Genomic DNA, 16,338 nt, shown 5'->3' with positions numbered 1-16,338 from the left:
CCATTACCCTCTTTCCTTTTTCGGGCCTCCGGCAGCCATGGACCACCGCTCCAACGGCAGGTCGGTCCCGAAAACCTCCCTCTCTGCGCGCCCAGACGCCGTCTCTGCGCCCACTGGCTCTCCTCATACTTCAGCGCTATCTACGGCCTCACCCTCAACAACCGACTCCTCATCTGACTCCGCCCCTCCCACTGCCTATCCCCCTTTTCATCATGTTCCTCCCCCCATGATGGACGTCGATCACTCTACCGTAGCGGACGACCGTTCACGTCGAGCCACCAGTGTACTATCCATGGATGATATCGAAGCCGCCCAAGCCCTGGAGGGCCTTCGCACTGGTATGTCCTTTTCGTTCCTTGCCCTTGGCCTGTCCCGGTTGAGTTTTTAACAGTTGATGGTATTAGACTACGGTCAATCGCCGCGAACGTCGCAAATGAATCGTCCCGAATCCAAGCAGCAACCAGAGCCGTTGCTATCTCTACTCACCTCCACCCATCCCCTCATCTCGTCCGCTATCAACGGCTCTGTGTCGGCATATACCAATTCTAAATCCTATTCCCCTCGTTTCAAGTCAAGCGCCGAATTCCTCGAGCGCAACATCGGCTCTCCCGTCGCCAACACCGTTGGCACTGTAGGTCGGAAGACTGGCGTGGAAAGTGGCCTTCGGTGGGCTTTACAGCGTCGGGTATCCTCGTCCGCCCAGTCTAGTCGCTCTAAACGCCGTAAGGTGAGCAACGAGCAACAGTCTACGGAGGTCGACGTAGAGAAGGGTCCAGAACTGGCGATGAGGCTGTCGCCGGGAGAGGGTCCTCCACCCTACGATGATCAGAGGTCCCCCAATTATGACGACATCAATCGAGACAGTCCATCGCGGCAGACTCCGTCCACATGGCAGAGCCGACTGATGATCTCGACATCCGGCCTGGGTGTGGCCATGAGTGAGGAATCGCTCCGGAGCCTGCAATATTGTCTGACCTGGCTACGCTGGGCGAACGGACGGCTGGACAAAGCGATCGAGGCTCTCAAGGCCGCCCTGAAAGAATGGGATAGCTCGAGACAGCAGAATGGTGACTCTACTGCAGAGCAGGACGCTTCCAGCACTACCCTCCTCTCAAATCGGATCCAAGCCGTCAAGGCGGATGTGCTCGCGACGCTGAAACGCGTGGTGGATATTGTCTCCAAATATGCCGGGGGAGCGCTCCCAGAGAATGCGCGGAACTTGGTGCGTCGGCATCTGACCTCACTGCCGCATCGGTTTCAGATCGCGTCGACCTCCAACCCGCCGCCGGACTCTATGGCGGCAGCATCCGACGCCACCGTTAGCGCCCATCGGATCCTCGTCTTGGCCCAGGAGGGCTTAGACATGATGTCGCAGGTTAGCGGTGTAGTCAATGACACACTGGTCAGCGCTGAGCACTGGTGTGAGAAATTGGGTCGGAAGCGCTCAGAGGGCAAAGCGCCGATCGAGGCTCCACCCCGAGAGCAGGATGAGCCGTACCCGGCGGACATCAAGGCCCCAATTCAGGAGCCATCCCCTCAAGATGTCTCTATGACAGGAATGGAGAAGGCTTAGTGGTGCTTGCTATCAGCGCTCGGCGCCGTGCGAGCAGGTCACTACCTGGTGCTATTTAGCCAGTCTGACGAATGACAGTCCTTCACTTATTAAATCAGGATCGGTTCCCTTCTTTACAATTTGTTTCTTTGTTCTTATTGGTCACTGTATCGCATTTAGTTCTGCAATCTGCAGCTTGACCGCTCCTTCATGTCACTATTTTCCTTTTTCTTGTGCGGCGGATGTATGGCGTTTCTCTTGTTTGACTCTGGCTGGCGGTTGGGCTGGAATTGGATACCTGGATTGTTTGCTGAATCCAACCTGGTGCATCTCTCTTCCCTGTGATACCACCTTTTTTTCTATGAACCTACACAGTACAATGATGGCTCCAGTGATGAAAAGTTCATGACTTGAAATCTGCTTTATTCCTCTCATACACCGACTTGAATTGGAGCTCTCCGATGCCCCCTTGGTTGGATGTAACGGTCCGGGAATCGGCTGACTCCCAGTGTGAGCGCGTTTGTGCTAGTGAATAGTTGATGTCGAGTATGCATGCTTATTGCGAATTCAATTGAATCTCGTAGAGTACCCTGACTAGGCCACAGTGTACACTAAGTGATAGTCTGCACAAAGTACCAAGTTACATCGGAAAGAATGCCGAGCGGGATCCACCAACCAACTTTTTATCTCCGATAAACACCATCATTTCATCCCTCGACTAGAACAAGAACTTCTACACCATCTAACCACCACCAATCCACTACACCACACCACACCATCGCAATGCGCTAACACCCCAACAACAATCGCAGTCCTCACTACCATGTCACTGCCCACATCCACTAACCCCAATGGCGCCCCCGCGCCCTCAGACCCAAGCGCATCATCAAACGCCGCCGCGACCAACACCACCAACATGGACGAGAAACCCCCCTCACCACCACTCGAATCCGCTCCCCAAGCGCAACCCTCCGAACCCATCCTCCACCCCATCTCTCACAAACTCACCCAATTCTACACCATCTCCTACCTAATCTTCTTCGCCATCTTCGGCACTCTCGCCCGTCTCGGCCTGCAAGCCCTAACCTTCTACCCGGGTGCCCCCATAGTCACCGGCGTCCTCTGGGCCAATGTCGGCGGCTCCCTGCTGATGGGGTTTTTCCAGGAGGATCGGAGACTGTTTCGCGAGGAATGGGGCAAGCCCAGTAATAATAATAATAATAATAATAACACGAGTGATGCCGCCGAGCAGGCAAAGCAACATAAAACCGTCAAGAAAACCATCCCGCTGTATATCGGTCTGACGACGGGCTTCTGCGGGTGTTTTACCTCCTTCTCGTCGTTTATTCGCGATGTGTTCCTCGCGTTGACGAATGATTTGCCCAATCCTTCCTCTGAGGGGAATGTTGTGTCGAGGAATGGGGGGTATAGTTTCATGGCTCTGGTGGCTGTTATTCTTAGTACGGTTTCGCTGAGTCTATGTGCTTTGTTGTTCGGGACGCATCTTGCTGCCGCGTTGGATGGGGTCACTCCTACGGTTCCGTTTCGGTTCACGAGACGGGTTTTGGATCCCGTTATGGCGGTGCTGGGTTGGGGATGTTGGCTTGGCGCGGTGTTTCTGGCCATTTGGCCGCCGGATCGACATGATGGGAGTGGGATGGAGGTATGGCGTGGTCGGGCGGTGTTTGCCATTGTGTTTGCCCCGTTGGGGTGTTTTCTGCGGTTTTATGTGTCTTTGTTGCTCAATGCGAGGGTGCCGAGTTTTCCGTTGGGCACTTTTGCGGTGAACGTCTTTGGAACGGTGGTGTTGGCTATGTGTTTTGATTTGCAGCATGTCGCGGGGATTGGTGGGAGTGTGTTGACTGCGTGTCAGGTCTTGCAGGGGGTTATGGATGGGTTTTGTGGGTCGGCGACGACGATTAGTACTTGGGTCGCGGAGTTGAGTGCCCTTGGGGCTGGCGGGGGGAGGAAGAGATGGGCGGCGTATGTCTATGGGGTGGTTAGTGTGGGTGTTGCGTTGGGGTTTGTGGTTGTTATTGTGGGTTCGTTGGGGTGGACGAGGGGGTTTGATGGGCCGGTTTGTGGTTAGATGTGTAGATGTAGGTTGTAGTAATAATGTATATAATATGGTATGATGTAGTATAGTATAGTATATAGTATAGTGTAGATGATATATGTGTAATGTATAGTATGTCTTTGGTTTCATTACTCATGGAGTCATTCCAGTGTAGCGCTACTTCTTTATGCCTTACCAGCACGCGCTGGTTTGCCTGCCTGTCCGGGGCATCGAGATCGTTGTAGATGGCGGTTCCTGTGCATCGCCATGGGGTATCCGAGCAGGTCCCTCTTCAGGGCTGCGGAGTGACTGCAATGCAATATCCAGTTCCGGTTCCCGTACTCCAGCGGCGCTTGATATGCAGTGGCCCTATTCCTGCAGCGTTGATATCGCGGGATTCGCTGCTCAATCAGCTATTGTGATCGTAGTCAGTTGAATGTGTATCATCACTTCACATCCATCTCATCGCCCTCTCGGCCCCCCGACACAGAAGCAGGGCCCTTATCCTTCCCCTGCCCTTGCTGCTGCCCCTGCTGCTCCCCCGTCGGAAAACTGAGATACTTCCAATCCTCAATCTCCTCGATAATACACTTCAAGCGATCCCGAATACTCTCCACGGCATATGTTCCCAAGATCAACCTCAACGGTGGATACGAACAATGCCCCAACTGCCATACCAAATGCGCAGCCTTAACCGCACTTGCCGGCTGCTTATCCCCCAACCACATGAGCATGCGCTTCGCATGCGCCGCCGGCGCCGTAGGTGTATTATACGGCTCACTCGGCGGCTTGACCAAGAAATGGCCATAGAGCGGTAATGGCGACCCCAGCGCCAACTTATTAGCACTATCCTGCTCGTCTTCCACGCCGTACCCACCACCGCCAAAGATACTCTCTTCTCCACCCACCAAATCCCCCACATCATCGCGTCTCATATGCCCCGGTTCCACCAGCGTCGTCTTAATATTAAACTGATCCACCTCATAAAGCATACTCTCCATCAACCCCTCAACCGCATACTTGCTCGCACAGTACGGCCCCAATCCCGGCACTCCCAGAGCCCCCGACGTAGAACTGAAGATCAAGTACCGCCCGGCCCCGCGCTCCCGAAAGTGCGGCAACGACAACTGAATCATATTCAGCGTGCCTGTAAAATTCGTCTCGAACTGATCCCGGATATCGTATTCATCTTGGTCCTCGCACGCCCCGATTACACCGTACCCGGAGCAATTGGCGATGATGTCTATGCGCCCGAAGCGCGCGATCGTGGCGTCGATGACGCGTTGGACGGTGGGGCGCGCGCGCACGTCGCAGAGTAGTCCGAGGCATTTGTTGGGGTGTTCTTCTTCGAGCTTCGACATGGCTGCCGGAGTGGTTTCGAAGGTGCGGCCTACGGCGCTGACGAGGTCATTTCGCGATAGCGCGGTTTTGACGAGTGACCGGCCCATATGGCCTGTTGCGCCGAAGATGAGCCATACGAGGGGCTTCGGGGGGTTCGAGGGCCCCGGGGGGTCGGTGGTCGAGGGGAGTTGCAGCTTGGGTTCGCGGGTCGATGTGGTTGCGGATGCGGTTGGGGAGACGGCCGATCCGGGGTTCTTGGTGTGGTTATGAGGGGAGGTGTAGAAGTCCATTGTTGTCTTGTATGTTGGGTGTAGGAGAGGAGGGTTATAGCCCGCGCCGCTTGGGCTGTGAGATTGGGGCGTATGCCCGATTAGAGTGAGATGTAGGAGTGACTGGAGTGGGTTGGGACTGGAATTGAGGTGAAGCTGTCGGGGATTTAAGACTCCCGAACTACTTCAGATGTACTCCGCACTGCCAGGTCCGGGGAAGTCACGTGGGGGTCACACGTGCGTCTACCAATGACTTACTATGTAGTTCTACTTTGAAGATATGGATAGTGGGACAATCTAACAGTTAAATTGCACTCTAACTTTATCTAGATCATGAATTTGTCGTGGCTAGCCTCTTAATGCTTGTCGGCTGCGTATCTGGGACTCCGACGCAGTCGCTTTGCGGGAGGTTCAGTATCCCGGTCAGCACCAACAATGGCCCAATTTTCATCGTCCTCCGGGGACGAAACACGTTCCGTGGATTTCTGGGTCTCATCTGACTGCCGCTGTTGCTTCCGAGGATGGTACAAGGAAATAGTGAACAGTTCGAAGTTCTTCGTGGTATCGCCCTCATCTTTGGCGGAATCCTCAGACCCCTGTTTCTCCGCAGCCTCCTTGGAAGCATTGGTGGAGGGGCCATCTTGGGGCTTGGAGAAGATACGGGAGAAGATGGATGCTTGTCCGCTACTCTCAGCCGGATCCTTTGCTTCCTTATTATCCGCAGTTGGCTCCTCTTCCTCGTCTTCTTCCGCATCGCTGAACTCCCACATCTCGTGGATTTCCTTTCTCACCAATGCAGTCCCCCACAGAGAGATCAGGACCCCAGGTACCAGGTACAGGAGCGCAGGCTGAGGATGATCGAATAACTGCATTACGATCAACGTCGCAAGCATACCCAGGACATAGCCAACTAGACTGGCGGTGAAATAAGGCTTAGGGAAAGATCGGGCATCGTGGTAGGGAGGGCCCAGCTGCGGCTTGCTTGGCGCCACGGAACGGGTCCAGAAACGTTCTCCCCATCCTCCTAGCGCGGACTGATATACAGGCTTGACAATTTCCGAGCCCTTGCCCTCTGCTAGCGCCTTTTGCTGGCCCTTGCGCTTGTAGTATAAGTAAAGATCGAACCGAAGAGCCAGACCCACCATCATGCCGGGAATGATGATGTCGCCCAAACCTAACATAGCAAGGGAGATAGTATCAGGAGCCTCCCCAGGCGCTGCAGGGCGCGGAAACAGAAGCTTGATCGGGACGTCTAAGGTCTTTGCAACCGTTACCATCAGTGGCGTGAAATAGACAAAGTAAATGTCATAAAAGAACAGAGATCCTAGGATCAGCGATCCGGTGATGAAAGTAGATGGCGACATGAATTGCAGGGTACCATAGCAGAAACTGAATCCCAGGAAATTAGTCAACCACCATGGCTTAGACACGAAAGTGAAGTAACCAATCGTAGGGAATGATACAGCTATGCTGATAATGTCCAAGATACTAAGCCAACATTCAGTGCGGAAAACGCGATGTATATGGATCCTAAGCTTAGCGCGCCAATATACTATTTCACGGCAAGTCCAAAGTGCTGCGCGAGCAGTATGTGGCAATGGAATTGACCCCCAGAACCCAGGAAGGGGAGAGTTCCGGATCTCCACCTCCGAAGACTCCGATTTAGAGGCATCCTCCGAAGCGTTTTCAAAAATGCGTTGGGTGGACTTAGTCTTCCAAACTTTGCCAGAGCTGCTGTACTCGCGGGGAAAGACAAATGATCTCACGACAGCGAAGGAGTCTTTCAGGAAAGCTATAGCAAAGAGCATACCCATCTGGGAGAAATAGTAGCCAAGTATCTTATTCAGAAGTTCAGCGCCCATGTGCTTGATGACCAGATACAAGCCTCCGAGGGTTAAACCAGCTGTCAGGGGAAACATCAATGCGTCACTTGGTGCAAGTCCCTCCATCTTCTGAATACCACCAGCTTCCTCTTCTGATTCGTCTCCATCTTCGTCTGACTTCTCGGGTTTTGCGGCCGATGACGGTCTCGACAGGGATGCATGGGCGCCAATGTAGATGGGGAAGAGGGCGGAGACAAGCAAATGACCGTAAGTTGGTAGCAAAGGTTTGATCTGTGTGAAGTGATATATGGCCTGGCCCAGAAGCTCGGCAATGGGGCTGACCTCGTCCATTGCTGCAAAGATCTCGGGTTTGTTGCTAGTGTTGAAAGCAAGAATGGTGTGAAGATGATGATGCAACAAGGGATTAGTCCATGGCTCAGTGTCGCAGACTTTCGAGAATGATATATGGTTTTGTGATTAATGTGGTCACCGTAGGGTCGTTCGGGTGAATCCGTCAAAAAGACGGATATTGTTGCTGTGCCGGTTAGTGTTGGTGGGTTTGGCGATCTGTTGTTGATGGTGCCTGGTTGCCAGTGACGTGAGCGGGTATCTACACGTGATGATAGATGCAGTCACGTGGTATAGTATGGAATAGCAGTTATCTATGGACTACTTAAACTATCAATTCACTTTTATTTAGCTCAGTAAAGCGCCTGTGGCCCCAGTCCTATCTTGAGAGCTCGCAATTATCTACTCTCCTCCGCTATTTATTGAGCACTGACGCGGAGGACTAGCATGCTACGACACACCGGCGCCCTTTCGGCTGGACCGATCCATATTCGAATGTATCATGTAGGGGACGAACATCACTGGCATCAGTAGACCGGACCAGAACATTGTTAACGTTCATTAGTTGCCCCCTCGTCCCCACCACTGTCCAGACTGATCCTGCTTCAACCACCTAGATAAGGCATACCTGCGGCTTGCGCCCAACGCTTGATGGCCCGAGCGGTTAACAGATGGTTTCCGACTATATATATACACTGTCCACACACATGGGTCATGACTATCCGATCAGTACCAATCTAAATACAGACAGCAGGACATTAAGATACAATGACTGCATCAGAGGGGCTAGTGGAACAAGCAATAGATGTATGATCTCATCGAGCGTGTCTGAGACCCCCCCCCCCGCCTCCAGTGGTAGAGTAGTAGTACAACTCGCATATCATAAATCGGCGCATACATTCGACTTTGTTTCAGCTTAACACAGAGGACTATGCCTTATTATATGCTATCCGGCCGGGCCAGATGGTTGAACACGTACAGTAAGCTTTCAAGGAAGTCGGTACCTACAAAAGCGAACCAGTGGACAGGAAATCTCGCTCTGCATCCGCCTGCGAGCGTCGTCTTCCCAAGAACTGAAGCGCATCAATTGTGACTCGAAAACAGGTTTTTCAAACCATGTCCACGGCATTGTCTGTCCATTGATCGAAGTTCTCAGTGTCTCACCATGCAGACGAACTCTCCCCACCATCCTTCCTCCTCGACGAGGCCGAATACTGGAAAAGCTGCAGCTGCATCGCTGCCATAGATGCATATGCGACATGCAGAAACCATTCGCCCTGTTGGCTTGAACGTCCGCGGTCAGCCGAGCAGCCAGTCCCTCTCTACCTTGCTCAGCCCATTTAGTTCCATGGCTTGCGAAGTTGTCTCACCGCAGGGGTAGACGTTCTGGCGAGGTGGCGCCCTTGATGAATACAAATATACCTACCTCCCCTCAGGAATTCGTCTGACAACATTGCCAAGTCTCTTCGGTTGTCTATCTCGAAGCATTTCTCATTCTACTTCATCTCAGCCTCCTTGTCTCGCATTGTTAGACTATAAGTATGGCTCCTCTGCAAAAAGTGATCGTGGTTTACGGTGCTACTGGTAAGTCAGGCTGGCTGCGTCAGTTGCCATGTGTACAAGTCTAACACCGCCCAGGTGTCCAGGGGCGGTCCGTCGCCCTCTCCCTCCTCAAGAGCCAGCAGAACTTCGCCGTCCGGGCACTAACTCGCAACCCCCAGTCGGAAAAGGCGAAGGAATTGGCCCGCCTAGGGGCTGAGGTGGTCAAGGCTGATGGATTCAACGATAACGACATGCAGAATGCCCTGTCTGGCGCCTGGGGATTCTGGCTCAACACCCACCACCATGACCCAGTAAGTGGCGTTCATGATTACGAAGATACCACACACCGTGAACCACACGCTGATCGCCAGTTTCCAGGCGGTAACGCAACCCGGTGGCCCGACTGACGAAGATCTCGGCAACCGCCTCATCGAGATTGCAGCCAAGGCAGGCGTGAAGGTCTTCATTTACAGTACCTGCGAGTCTCCTGCGATATTTACCAAAGGCGTCGCGCCCGTTCCGGGCATGGATGGTATGTTCGTCTTGGAATTACTTCGCATCCACGTCTGACTTTTGCTCCCTACAGCCAAACACCGATGTGAGCTGTATGCCCGAACCTTCAAGGAATTCGACGCCGTCATTGGCGCTTTCCCCGGGTGGTACTTTGAGAACTATGTCACTCCAGAGTATGCGCAGGCCTTCGGTGGCTTCCCTATGTTCCCAGACAACGAGGGCTACCTGACCTGGCACGCTCCCTTGGTAGGCGGCGAAGGCAAGGTTCAAACGGTCTCCATTGAGGACGATTTTGGTGAGATGGTGCACGGAATGTTTTTAAACCCGCTGAAGTGGAAAAATAAGACCATTCAGTGCGTGAGTGATGCGTTCACATATGAGGATATGGTGAAGACGTTCACCGAGGGTAAGTTTCCGATTCGACTTATTCTGGGAGTTGCTGACTGGTGTCGCAGTCACGGGGAAGAAAGCTCGCTACGTTCCCATGGCCTCGGCGGATGACCTCCCAACCCATGGTAACACTGTCCTCATCGAATTGCAGGACGTCTTCAAATACACCCAGAACAACAATGGCTGGTTCTTCGGCAACCCCGACGACTTCGCAACCTGCCAGTCACTCAAGGACGAGGCCCGCCGGGATAAGGGTCTTGAGCCGGAGCCGGTCATTTCCATGATCAAGTACTTCATCAAGCACTACGGACCCAAGTAAACCGGAAGGATTGGGGACAAGATGCAGCGCTGTTTCAACTTGCTAGAGAGACGTTTTATGTGCAACATCAAAGATAGCGAATATCAGAACAAGCGATTCTTTCCATTCTTTCTCGGTTCACAGTGCTAGGCATAACAGTAAACTAGCATTTTCTGTGGGAAAACTGCATCATAACACACATACTATTCTCCTGAACAGTGGATAGGAAACGGTCAGTAAATGGCGCACTCGCATCCCACGCTCAGTCTGCTGAGTTGGCCAGAACAAGTACTCCAAAAGCCAAATCTGCGCCATACGTAAGTAGTAGTTCTGGTGCCGGCGCCAATTGTTGGACAGGAACAGTCCGGATGCATGACTTGCAGGAAGGGGGTAAAATCAGGGCTAGACTGCAGTGCCTACACTCTCACAGGATGATTGACTATAGTAGTATAAATAGTCTAGGCGGTGAGGCTTTTGTTCTGTTTGTCGGCATGACAGCGGTGACCGAGGGCAAAATTTCGGGCGGAGATGAATTATTATCACAATCCATTCTTGCGCTTCACACTCATTCCTCTTGCGGAAGGCATTTGACAATCATTGCAAGATTGCATCCTTCAGTCGCTCATTCGAATTGTCTGACAGTATTTGAGGATAATTTCAAAGCACTTGTCTCAAGCCCCTGCAGCTTCAAGTGCTCCCAATCCCTGTCTTCAACCCCACCACCATTGTCCGCGGGGTTCTGTCATAGTCATTCAGAAATTCGGAATCGCAAACCAACATGGTCCACGCCACGCCAGTACCGAGCAGTGGCTTCCAAGCCTTGATCCTCTGTGGTCCTGGTGAGAGCTTGAACACCATCTCCTCTAATCCTGAAGAAAACCCAAAATGCTTAATCCCCATCGCTGTATGTATTGGCAAATTCTCCGCGCGGGACTCCACATCAAGCAGTCACTAATACCAATGGATGCGCAGCTCAGGCCGATGGTATACTACCCGCTGGATTGGTGCAAGCGCGCAGGGATACATGGTGAGCGACGACAACGCGCCCTCTGAGGCCGTTGGGTCTTGCGGTCCTTGCTGAAGTGAAAGACTAACGGCTCAGATATCGTCTTGATCACACCTCCCTCCGCTCTGGCTCCCCTCAAGGCCGCTCTACAACAGAACCCCTACCTCACGTCACTCTCTTCGCCCTCCCCCACGATCATTGCCCCGAAGGACCTCAAGATGACGACAGGAACCGCGGAACTACTGCGTCTACCCGAAGTACAAGCTTGCATCCAATCCAATTTCTTGCTGTTGAGTTGTGATCTGCTGTGCGATATCCCTGGCGAGCATTTGCTTGAGGCATGGCTCGCCTCGCAAAGTGAATTGGGCCCCGCTGCCCAAGGAGGTCTGTCCGTGTTCTATCCCGCGAAAGGCATCCAAGACGAGATCAAGAAAGAGCCTACCGATTTTGTGGCGATTACTTCCCTCGACCAGGATGAGGTGCCTTCTGTCTCGCGTCATGAGCTCTCAAAACTCGTCCTGTCAATGCCCATGGATACCTTGAAAGAGCAGGTAGAGAATGATAAGGGGCTTCTGCTTCGTCATACCCTGGTGGAGAAGCATGCCTCGGTCAAGATGTTGACCAGCTACCGCGATGCACACCTGTACATTCTGCCTAAGTGGGTTCGATCGCTCGCACAGCACCAGGAGCGCTTCGAATCCGTAAGTGAGGACTTGATCGGCTACTGGGCGAAAGCGGGGTGGCAGCGTGGACTGAGCGCCAAGCTCGGCATCGATGAGATCGTGGGCGGACAGAAGGAGACTCAAGATGATCATGGAAGCAATGATGGTGACTCTTTGGAGGAGGAAATCGACCTTCGCAGCATGACCACTACACACGCTCAGGGTTCCGAGTCCCGCGGCACGAAATCTACCGAGTCCTCTGTGGAAGTTCCGCCCATCCTCGCATACACGACCAAGTCGTCCAAGCAACTCATTCGGCGCGTAGACAGTGCTGCCCTGGTGTTGGCCATGTCTCTGCGTCTTGCCAAGCTCGAGTCAGTTGAAGAGGTTGGCCGCGCTGCTGCCTCGCCATTCAGTCACGCCGCCAAGATTGCTACTCCGGAGGCAGTCGCTTCGAAGTCTATCGTCACGAAGGGCGATTGCTTGTTGGGGTCCAATGTAACGGTAAGCATTCTGAACCTTCAAGAGTCATATATTTCAGCACTAACCAAAGCAAAGGTCGAGGAAAAGTGTGTCATCAAGGAGTCCTGCATTTCGGCCAACGCCAAGATCTGCAGTGGCGCACGTCTCACGAGGTAAGCTCCACGATTTTGTATTTATTTCTTAGTCTCTAACATTAATTAGGTGTGTCATCATGGACAACGCAGTCATCGGACCCAAGTGTGTCCTTACAGGATGTATCGGTAAGTCTTCTACGATAAAAATGACTCAAGGGAATAAGGACCATGATTGACAATTACATAGTCGGCAGATACAGTCAGATCGGAAAAGATTCCGTACTCAAGGTGCGTCTGAGTTCTGCTAAACCATATATTATAGATCCCTTACTAACTCCTTTTACAGGACTGTGAAATCCAAGATGGCGTCGTGGTTGAGGAAGAGACCGATGCTAAGAACGAGCAGTTCATGAGCTTCGAGGGACTCGACGACGAGGATGATGATATGGATATTGATGGAGAAGGCGATAGCGGTGATGATGAGGGGTTCTAGATTAGCTGGATTGTATATTATATGAGTAAATACTTATCAGCATAGTATATATGATCCTACTGCATTATGTCTTCAAATAGATGAGATGACGAGTCTTTCGGATGCTGGTCTGTAAACGAATCTAATGTAGAAGAGATGGCTACAATTGATCTAAAAAACACCCAGCTACTAGAAATATTGGTAATGATGCAACTGGAGAAAATTACCAGGAAATAAAAATGCGCTTAATCATGGACATTACAACTACCATTGGTGAGGATAGAAAAGACATCCCTTCTGCATGTAATCTGAACCTCATGCTAGGAGACAAAGAACAAGCATGGCATTCAAGCCATCCTTTAGTATAAGAACCAAACAAAATAGCAAACCAAACAACAAGAAGGGCCGGTAGCTCAGGGGTAGAGCGTGGGACTGCAGATCTTAAGGTCACGCGTTCAAATCGCGTTCGGCCCTTTCTTTTTCTTTTTTTTTTTGCCGCTTTTTCTCGTTCCCCGAGATCTCTTATGACCAACCAAGAAGGGAATTATTCAACACCACTTTTTTTTTTTTTTTTTTTTTTTTTTTTTTTTTTTTTTTTCCCTCCTTTGGCTCATATAACTACTTCTATAGTTAATACTTTTCTGGTGAGAGTGTTGGTCCAGATTGCTGATACCACCCTAGTACTAGTATCATTGTAGGGGTACAGCGGAAGTATATATCCGAGCGGAGCAGTTTCATTGCTTGAATGTTTAAGTTCAATTCAATAGGGTTACAAGATAATCTGTCAGAGGGGTAGTAATTACTGAAACCATTACTTATCTCAAGAATCACGTCAAGCAAGATGTAGTATGCTCTTCTTTCTGTTTCGGAGTGGCTAGTTCAATGACTCGGAGTAGAGCATGCAGCGGTCAGCTATGCCTTCCGACCACTAGTCCACGGTAGAACGAAGTAACTATTTTGTAGCATATGAGACCAGGTACAGAAATCTACGACTCAGCAAACATTAACCGCTACTACTTAAAAGAAGAAACCATGCATCGTTGAGAATTATCCATAATTTTATCATTACTAGCGAGCCCATTACACTCCCCTTAATGAGCAGCAACAACACCCGCCTCATTAGCCTGAGAGCTAATCAACTTCTTATAAGCATTGACAGAGCCATCAAACTTATGCACCGTACCGTTATCACAAACCCAGAGACTAGTGCAAACGTTCTGCAGCATCGTAACATCGTGAGAGACCATCACCACACCACCCTCGAAGTTCTGCAGCGCCTCGGACAGCGCATCCATACCCTCAATATCCAGATGGTTAGACGGTTCGTCCAGAACCAGGATGTGGGGGTTCGTCAACGACAGACAAGCGAAGGCGACACGGGACTTCTGACCTCCGGACAGAAGCTCCATGCGCTGCAGACCCGTCATACCGGTGATACCGAAGGCACCGAGGTGTCTGCGGTATTCTTCGTCTGTCTTTCCGGGGTAGGTCTTGGCCATGAAGCTGACGGCGCTGGTGGTCAGGTCCAGAGCGTCGACGTGATGTTGGGCGAAGAAACCGACGCGCAGGCGGGCGTGTTGCGAGAGGAGACCCTTTGTCGGTTGGAGTTGGCCGGTGAGGAGCTTCAGCACAGTAGTCTTACCGGCACCGTTGGGACCAACGATACCAATACGCGAATCGAGTTGTACGTCGAGGTCCACGTTGCGGAGGAGGGGACGGTCGGGAGTGTATCCGAAGGCGATGTCGGACATTTGGACGATCGGGGGAGAGAGTTTCTCGACCTCGGGGAACTTGAAGTGCACGACGTAGTCGCTCTCGGGAGCTTCCAGGATGGGCATTCTCTCGAGTTTCTTGATACGGGATTGGGCTTCGGAGGACTTTGCGGCGTTGTAGCGGAACTTGTCGATGAAGGCTTGGAGATGGGCGCGCTCGGCCATTTGTTTTTCGTATTCGCGCTTGGCGTTCTTCTTGCGCTCTTCCTTGGTGGCGTAGAAGGAGTCGAAGTTGGCGCCCTTGTAGTAGTCGAGACGCTCGGAGTGTTGGTGGATGATGTCGGTGGCGACTTCGTTGAGGAATGCTCGATCGTGAGAAACGACCAGGATGGAACTGGGGTATGTTTGGAGGTAGTTGGAAAGGAAGGTAATGGATGGCACGTCCAACATGTTGGACGGTTCGTCCAGCAGGAGGAGATCGGGTTCGCAGAATAGGGCTCGGGCAAGAGCCAATCTCATACGCCAACCTCCGGAGAAGGTCTTGGTCGCGAATTGCTGTCTCTCGGGCGAAAAACCGAGACCGGCCAGGATACTGGCGGCGCGGGACTCGGCCTTGTCGGATTCCATCTCGGCGAGTTTGGAGTGGATGTCGTTCAGTGTGATGTCGAGACCCTCGCGCTCGTGGTCCAGACGGGCGGCATCCTTGGAGGTGTCTGCCATGGAGGATCGCTCTGCTTCAATGTCTGCCAGCTGCTTGGTGATCTTCTCCAGGTCGGCAAGGAGGCGCTTGCGCCATACGTCGGCGTCAAGGACGGCCTGGAGAGCGGGTGTGTCGTCTCCTGTGATTTCTTGCTCGACGTGAAGAATGGAGATGTGGCTGGGAATGGCGACTTCTCTGCGACTGAGTGCACGCAACAGCGTAGACTTTCCGATACCGTTCTGACCGACAAGACCGTAGCGACGACCATATGCCAGGGTAAGGGAAGCGTCTGTCAAGATACGGTGACCGCCGACGGAGATGTCGATGCTGTCCACCTTGATGTCCTTGCTCTTGGACTGGGAGTCCGAGCCCAGCTGCAGAGGGTTGACAGCCATGAAGAACTCTTCGTAGGACATGGTACTGTCGGGCTGGTTGAGGAGACGGGATGATTCGTATTGCACCGTCTTCATCTGCTTCTTCTCCTGCTTGGCACGAATCTTGCGTTCGGCCTTCTCGAGCTTCTTGCGGTCGACCTTAGACTCGACCTTTCTGGCATTAGCCGACTCCAGATCGACGTTACCTCCGGCAAGACCCAGAGTAGAAGACATGTTGCGTTGGGAGCCGACATTGATGGCCTGGTCGAGCTTCTTGGCGGCAAAGGGCATCTGGCGACGCTCGGCGTCGACTCCATCAGCGGCACTCAACGAGGAGATGAACTTCTCGACCAAGTTGCGGATGGCCTGTTCATTCTCGGAGGTGAAGTCACCCGATGCGGAGACGAGGAGCTCGGTGACCATATCGGCCGCTTCGGCCAGTGGCGACGGAGCGTTGGCATCTTCCACATAGGCCTTGGAGGCATGGGTCAGGTACCCCACGGAGTACTCTGATACCACGCGATCGAGACCGGGGATCTGTGCTTGGAGTTCCGACTCCATTGTGGACAGCTGAGCGTGGATCACACTGGATTGAGCGGGGGGAAATGGACCCGGGTTGGGACACTTGTCGCTGGGATGGTGGCGAAAGGTGCCAACTCCGTGCAGATACAGGGCTCGAGAAGATGCAGGGATATGGGTAACACTAATATGTGTCCACTGCAA

The 16,338-nt window shown here is 52.4% G+C and overlaps 7 protein-coding genes and 1 non-coding gene across 8 annotated transcripts; 5 read left to right on the top strand and 3 right to left on the bottom strand.

Annotated features, from left to right (window-relative positions):
• Window positions 1-37: 37 nt before the first annotated feature.
• Window positions 38-1,573, top strand: BO85DRAFT_455315 (putative clock controled protein (Ccg-8); the record flags this gene model as incomplete). The annotated part of the gene is made up of 2 exons (XM_025661377.1): window positions 38-338; window positions 405-1,573. 2 exons carry the CDS (start codon window positions 38-40, stop codon window positions 1,571-1,573), a joined length of 1,470 nt encoding a protein of 489 aa, XP_025521209.1.
• A 608-nt stretch (window positions 1,574-2,181) lies between these two features.
• Window positions 2,182-3,747, top strand: BO85DRAFT_20549 (FluC/FEX family fluoride channel). The gene has a single exon (XM_025654572.1). The coding sequence runs from the start codon at window positions 2,376-2,378 to the stop codon at window positions 3,639-3,641; it is 1,266 nt and encodes a 421-aa protein (XP_025521208.1). The 5' UTR covers window positions 2,182-2,375; the 3' UTR covers window positions 3,642-3,747.
• On the bottom strand, window positions 3,657-5,363 carry BO85DRAFT_444581 (SDR family oxidoreductase). Its single transcript, XM_025659048.1, has one exon. The coding sequence runs from the start codon at window positions 5,237-5,239 to the stop codon at window positions 4,055-4,057; it is 1,185 nt and encodes a 394-aa protein (XP_025521207.1). The 5' UTR covers window positions 5,240-5,363; the 3' UTR covers window positions 3,657-4,054.
• A 140-nt stretch (window positions 5,364-5,503) lies between these two features.
• On the bottom strand, window positions 5,504-7,758 carry BO85DRAFT_20518 (aspartic endopeptidase). Its single transcript, XM_025654569.1, has one exon. It carries the CDS (start codon window positions 7,390-7,392, stop codon window positions 5,575-5,577), a length of 1,818 nt encoding a protein of 605 aa, XP_025521206.1. The 5' UTR covers window positions 7,393-7,758; the 3' UTR covers window positions 5,504-5,574.
• Window positions 7,759-8,862: 1,104 nt separating this feature from the next.
• Window positions 8,863-10,258, top strand: BO85DRAFT_444578 (NmrA/HSCARG family protein). Its single transcript, XM_025659047.1, has 5 exons — window positions 8,863-8,973; window positions 9,028-9,242; window positions 9,310-9,463; window positions 9,518-9,850; window positions 9,900-10,258. Exons 1-5 carry the CDS (start codon window positions 8,931-8,933, stop codon window positions 10,151-10,153), a joined length of 999 nt encoding a protein of 332 aa, XP_025521205.1. The 5' UTR covers window positions 8,863-8,930; the 3' UTR covers window positions 10,154-10,258.
• A 391-nt stretch (window positions 10,259-10,649) lies between these two features.
• On the top strand, window positions 10,650-12,927 carry BO85DRAFT_444576 (translation initiation factor eIF-2B gamma subunit family protein). The gene is made up of 7 exons (XM_025659046.1): window positions 10,650-11,036; window positions 11,105-11,159; window positions 11,235-12,304; window positions 12,359-12,435; window positions 12,485-12,543; window positions 12,605-12,645; window positions 12,704-12,927. The coding sequence occupies exons 1-7, from the start codon at window positions 10,911-10,913 to the stop codon at window positions 12,848-12,850; spliced, it is 1,575 nt and encodes a 524-aa protein (XP_025521204.1). The 5' UTR covers window positions 10,650-10,910; the 3' UTR covers window positions 12,851-12,927.
• Window positions 12,928-13,231: 304 nt separating this feature from the next.
• Window positions 13,232-13,303, top strand: BO85DRAFT_t14. The gene has a single exon. It is a non-coding gene; the product is annotated as a tRNA-Cys (tRNA).
• A 543-nt stretch (window positions 13,304-13,846) lies between these two features.
• BO85DRAFT_444575 (putative AAA family ATPase GCN20) lies at window positions 13,847-16,297 on the bottom strand. Its single transcript, XM_025659045.1, has one exon. It carries the CDS (start codon window positions 16,174-16,176, stop codon window positions 13,921-13,923), a length of 2,256 nt encoding a protein of 751 aa, XP_025521203.1. The 5' UTR covers window positions 16,177-16,297; the 3' UTR covers window positions 13,847-13,920.
• Window positions 16,298-16,338: the final 41 nt, after the last annotated feature.

Source organism: Aspergillus piperis (assembly GCF_003184755.1).
Source record: "Aspergillus piperis CBS 112811 unplaced genomic scaffold BO85scaffold_1, whole genome shotgun sequence".
NCBI lineage: Eukaryota > Fungi > Ascomycota > Eurotiomycetes > Eurotiales > Aspergillaceae > Aspergillus > Aspergillus piperis.
The sequence above is the reverse complement of the archived record's forward strand: the minus strand, read 5'-3'. Positions and strand labels throughout refer to the sequence as shown.

Excerpts from the sequence above, each read along its gene's own strand:
- BO85DRAFT_20549 (XM_025654572.1), top strand. The coding sequence starts at position 2,376 with ATGTCACTGCCCACATCCACTAACCCCAATGGCGCCCCCGCGCCCTCA.
- BO85DRAFT_444581 (XM_025659048.1), bottom strand. The coding sequence starts at position 5,239 with ATGGACTTCTACACCTCCCCTCATAACCACACCAAGAACCCCGGATCG.
- BO85DRAFT_20518 (XM_025654569.1), bottom strand. The coding sequence starts at position 7,392 with ATGGACGAGGTCAGCCCCATTGCCGAGCTTCTGGGCCAGGCCATATAT.
- BO85DRAFT_444578 (XM_025659047.1), top strand. The coding sequence starts at position 8,931 with ATGGCTCCTCTGCAAAAAGTGATCGTGGTTTACGGTGCTACTG. Across the intron at positions 9,243-9,309 it reads ACACCCACCACCATGACCCA|GCGGTAACGCAACCCGGTGG; the intron begins GTAAGTGGCGTT and ends GCCAGTTTCCAG. Across the intron at positions 9,851-9,899 it reads GGTGAAGACGTTCACCGAGG|TCACGGGGAAGAAAGCTCGC; the intron begins GTAAGTTTCCGA and ends CTGGTGTCGCAG.
- BO85DRAFT_444576 (XM_025659046.1), top strand. The coding sequence starts at position 10,911 with ATGGTCCACGCCACGCCAGTACCGAGCAGTGGCTTCCAAGCCTTGATC. Across the intron at positions 11,160-11,234 it reads CAAGCGCGCAGGGATACATG|ATATCGTCTTGATCACACCT; the intron begins GTGAGCGACGAC and ends CTAACGGCTCAG. Across the intron at positions 12,305-12,358 it reads TGTTGGGGTCCAATGTAACG|GTCGAGGAAAAGTGTGTCAT; the intron begins GTAAGCATTCTG and ends ACCAAAGCAAAG.
- BO85DRAFT_444575 (XM_025659045.1), bottom strand. The coding sequence starts at position 16,176 with ATGGAGTCGGAACTCCAAGCACAGATCCCCGGTCTCGATCGCGTGGTA.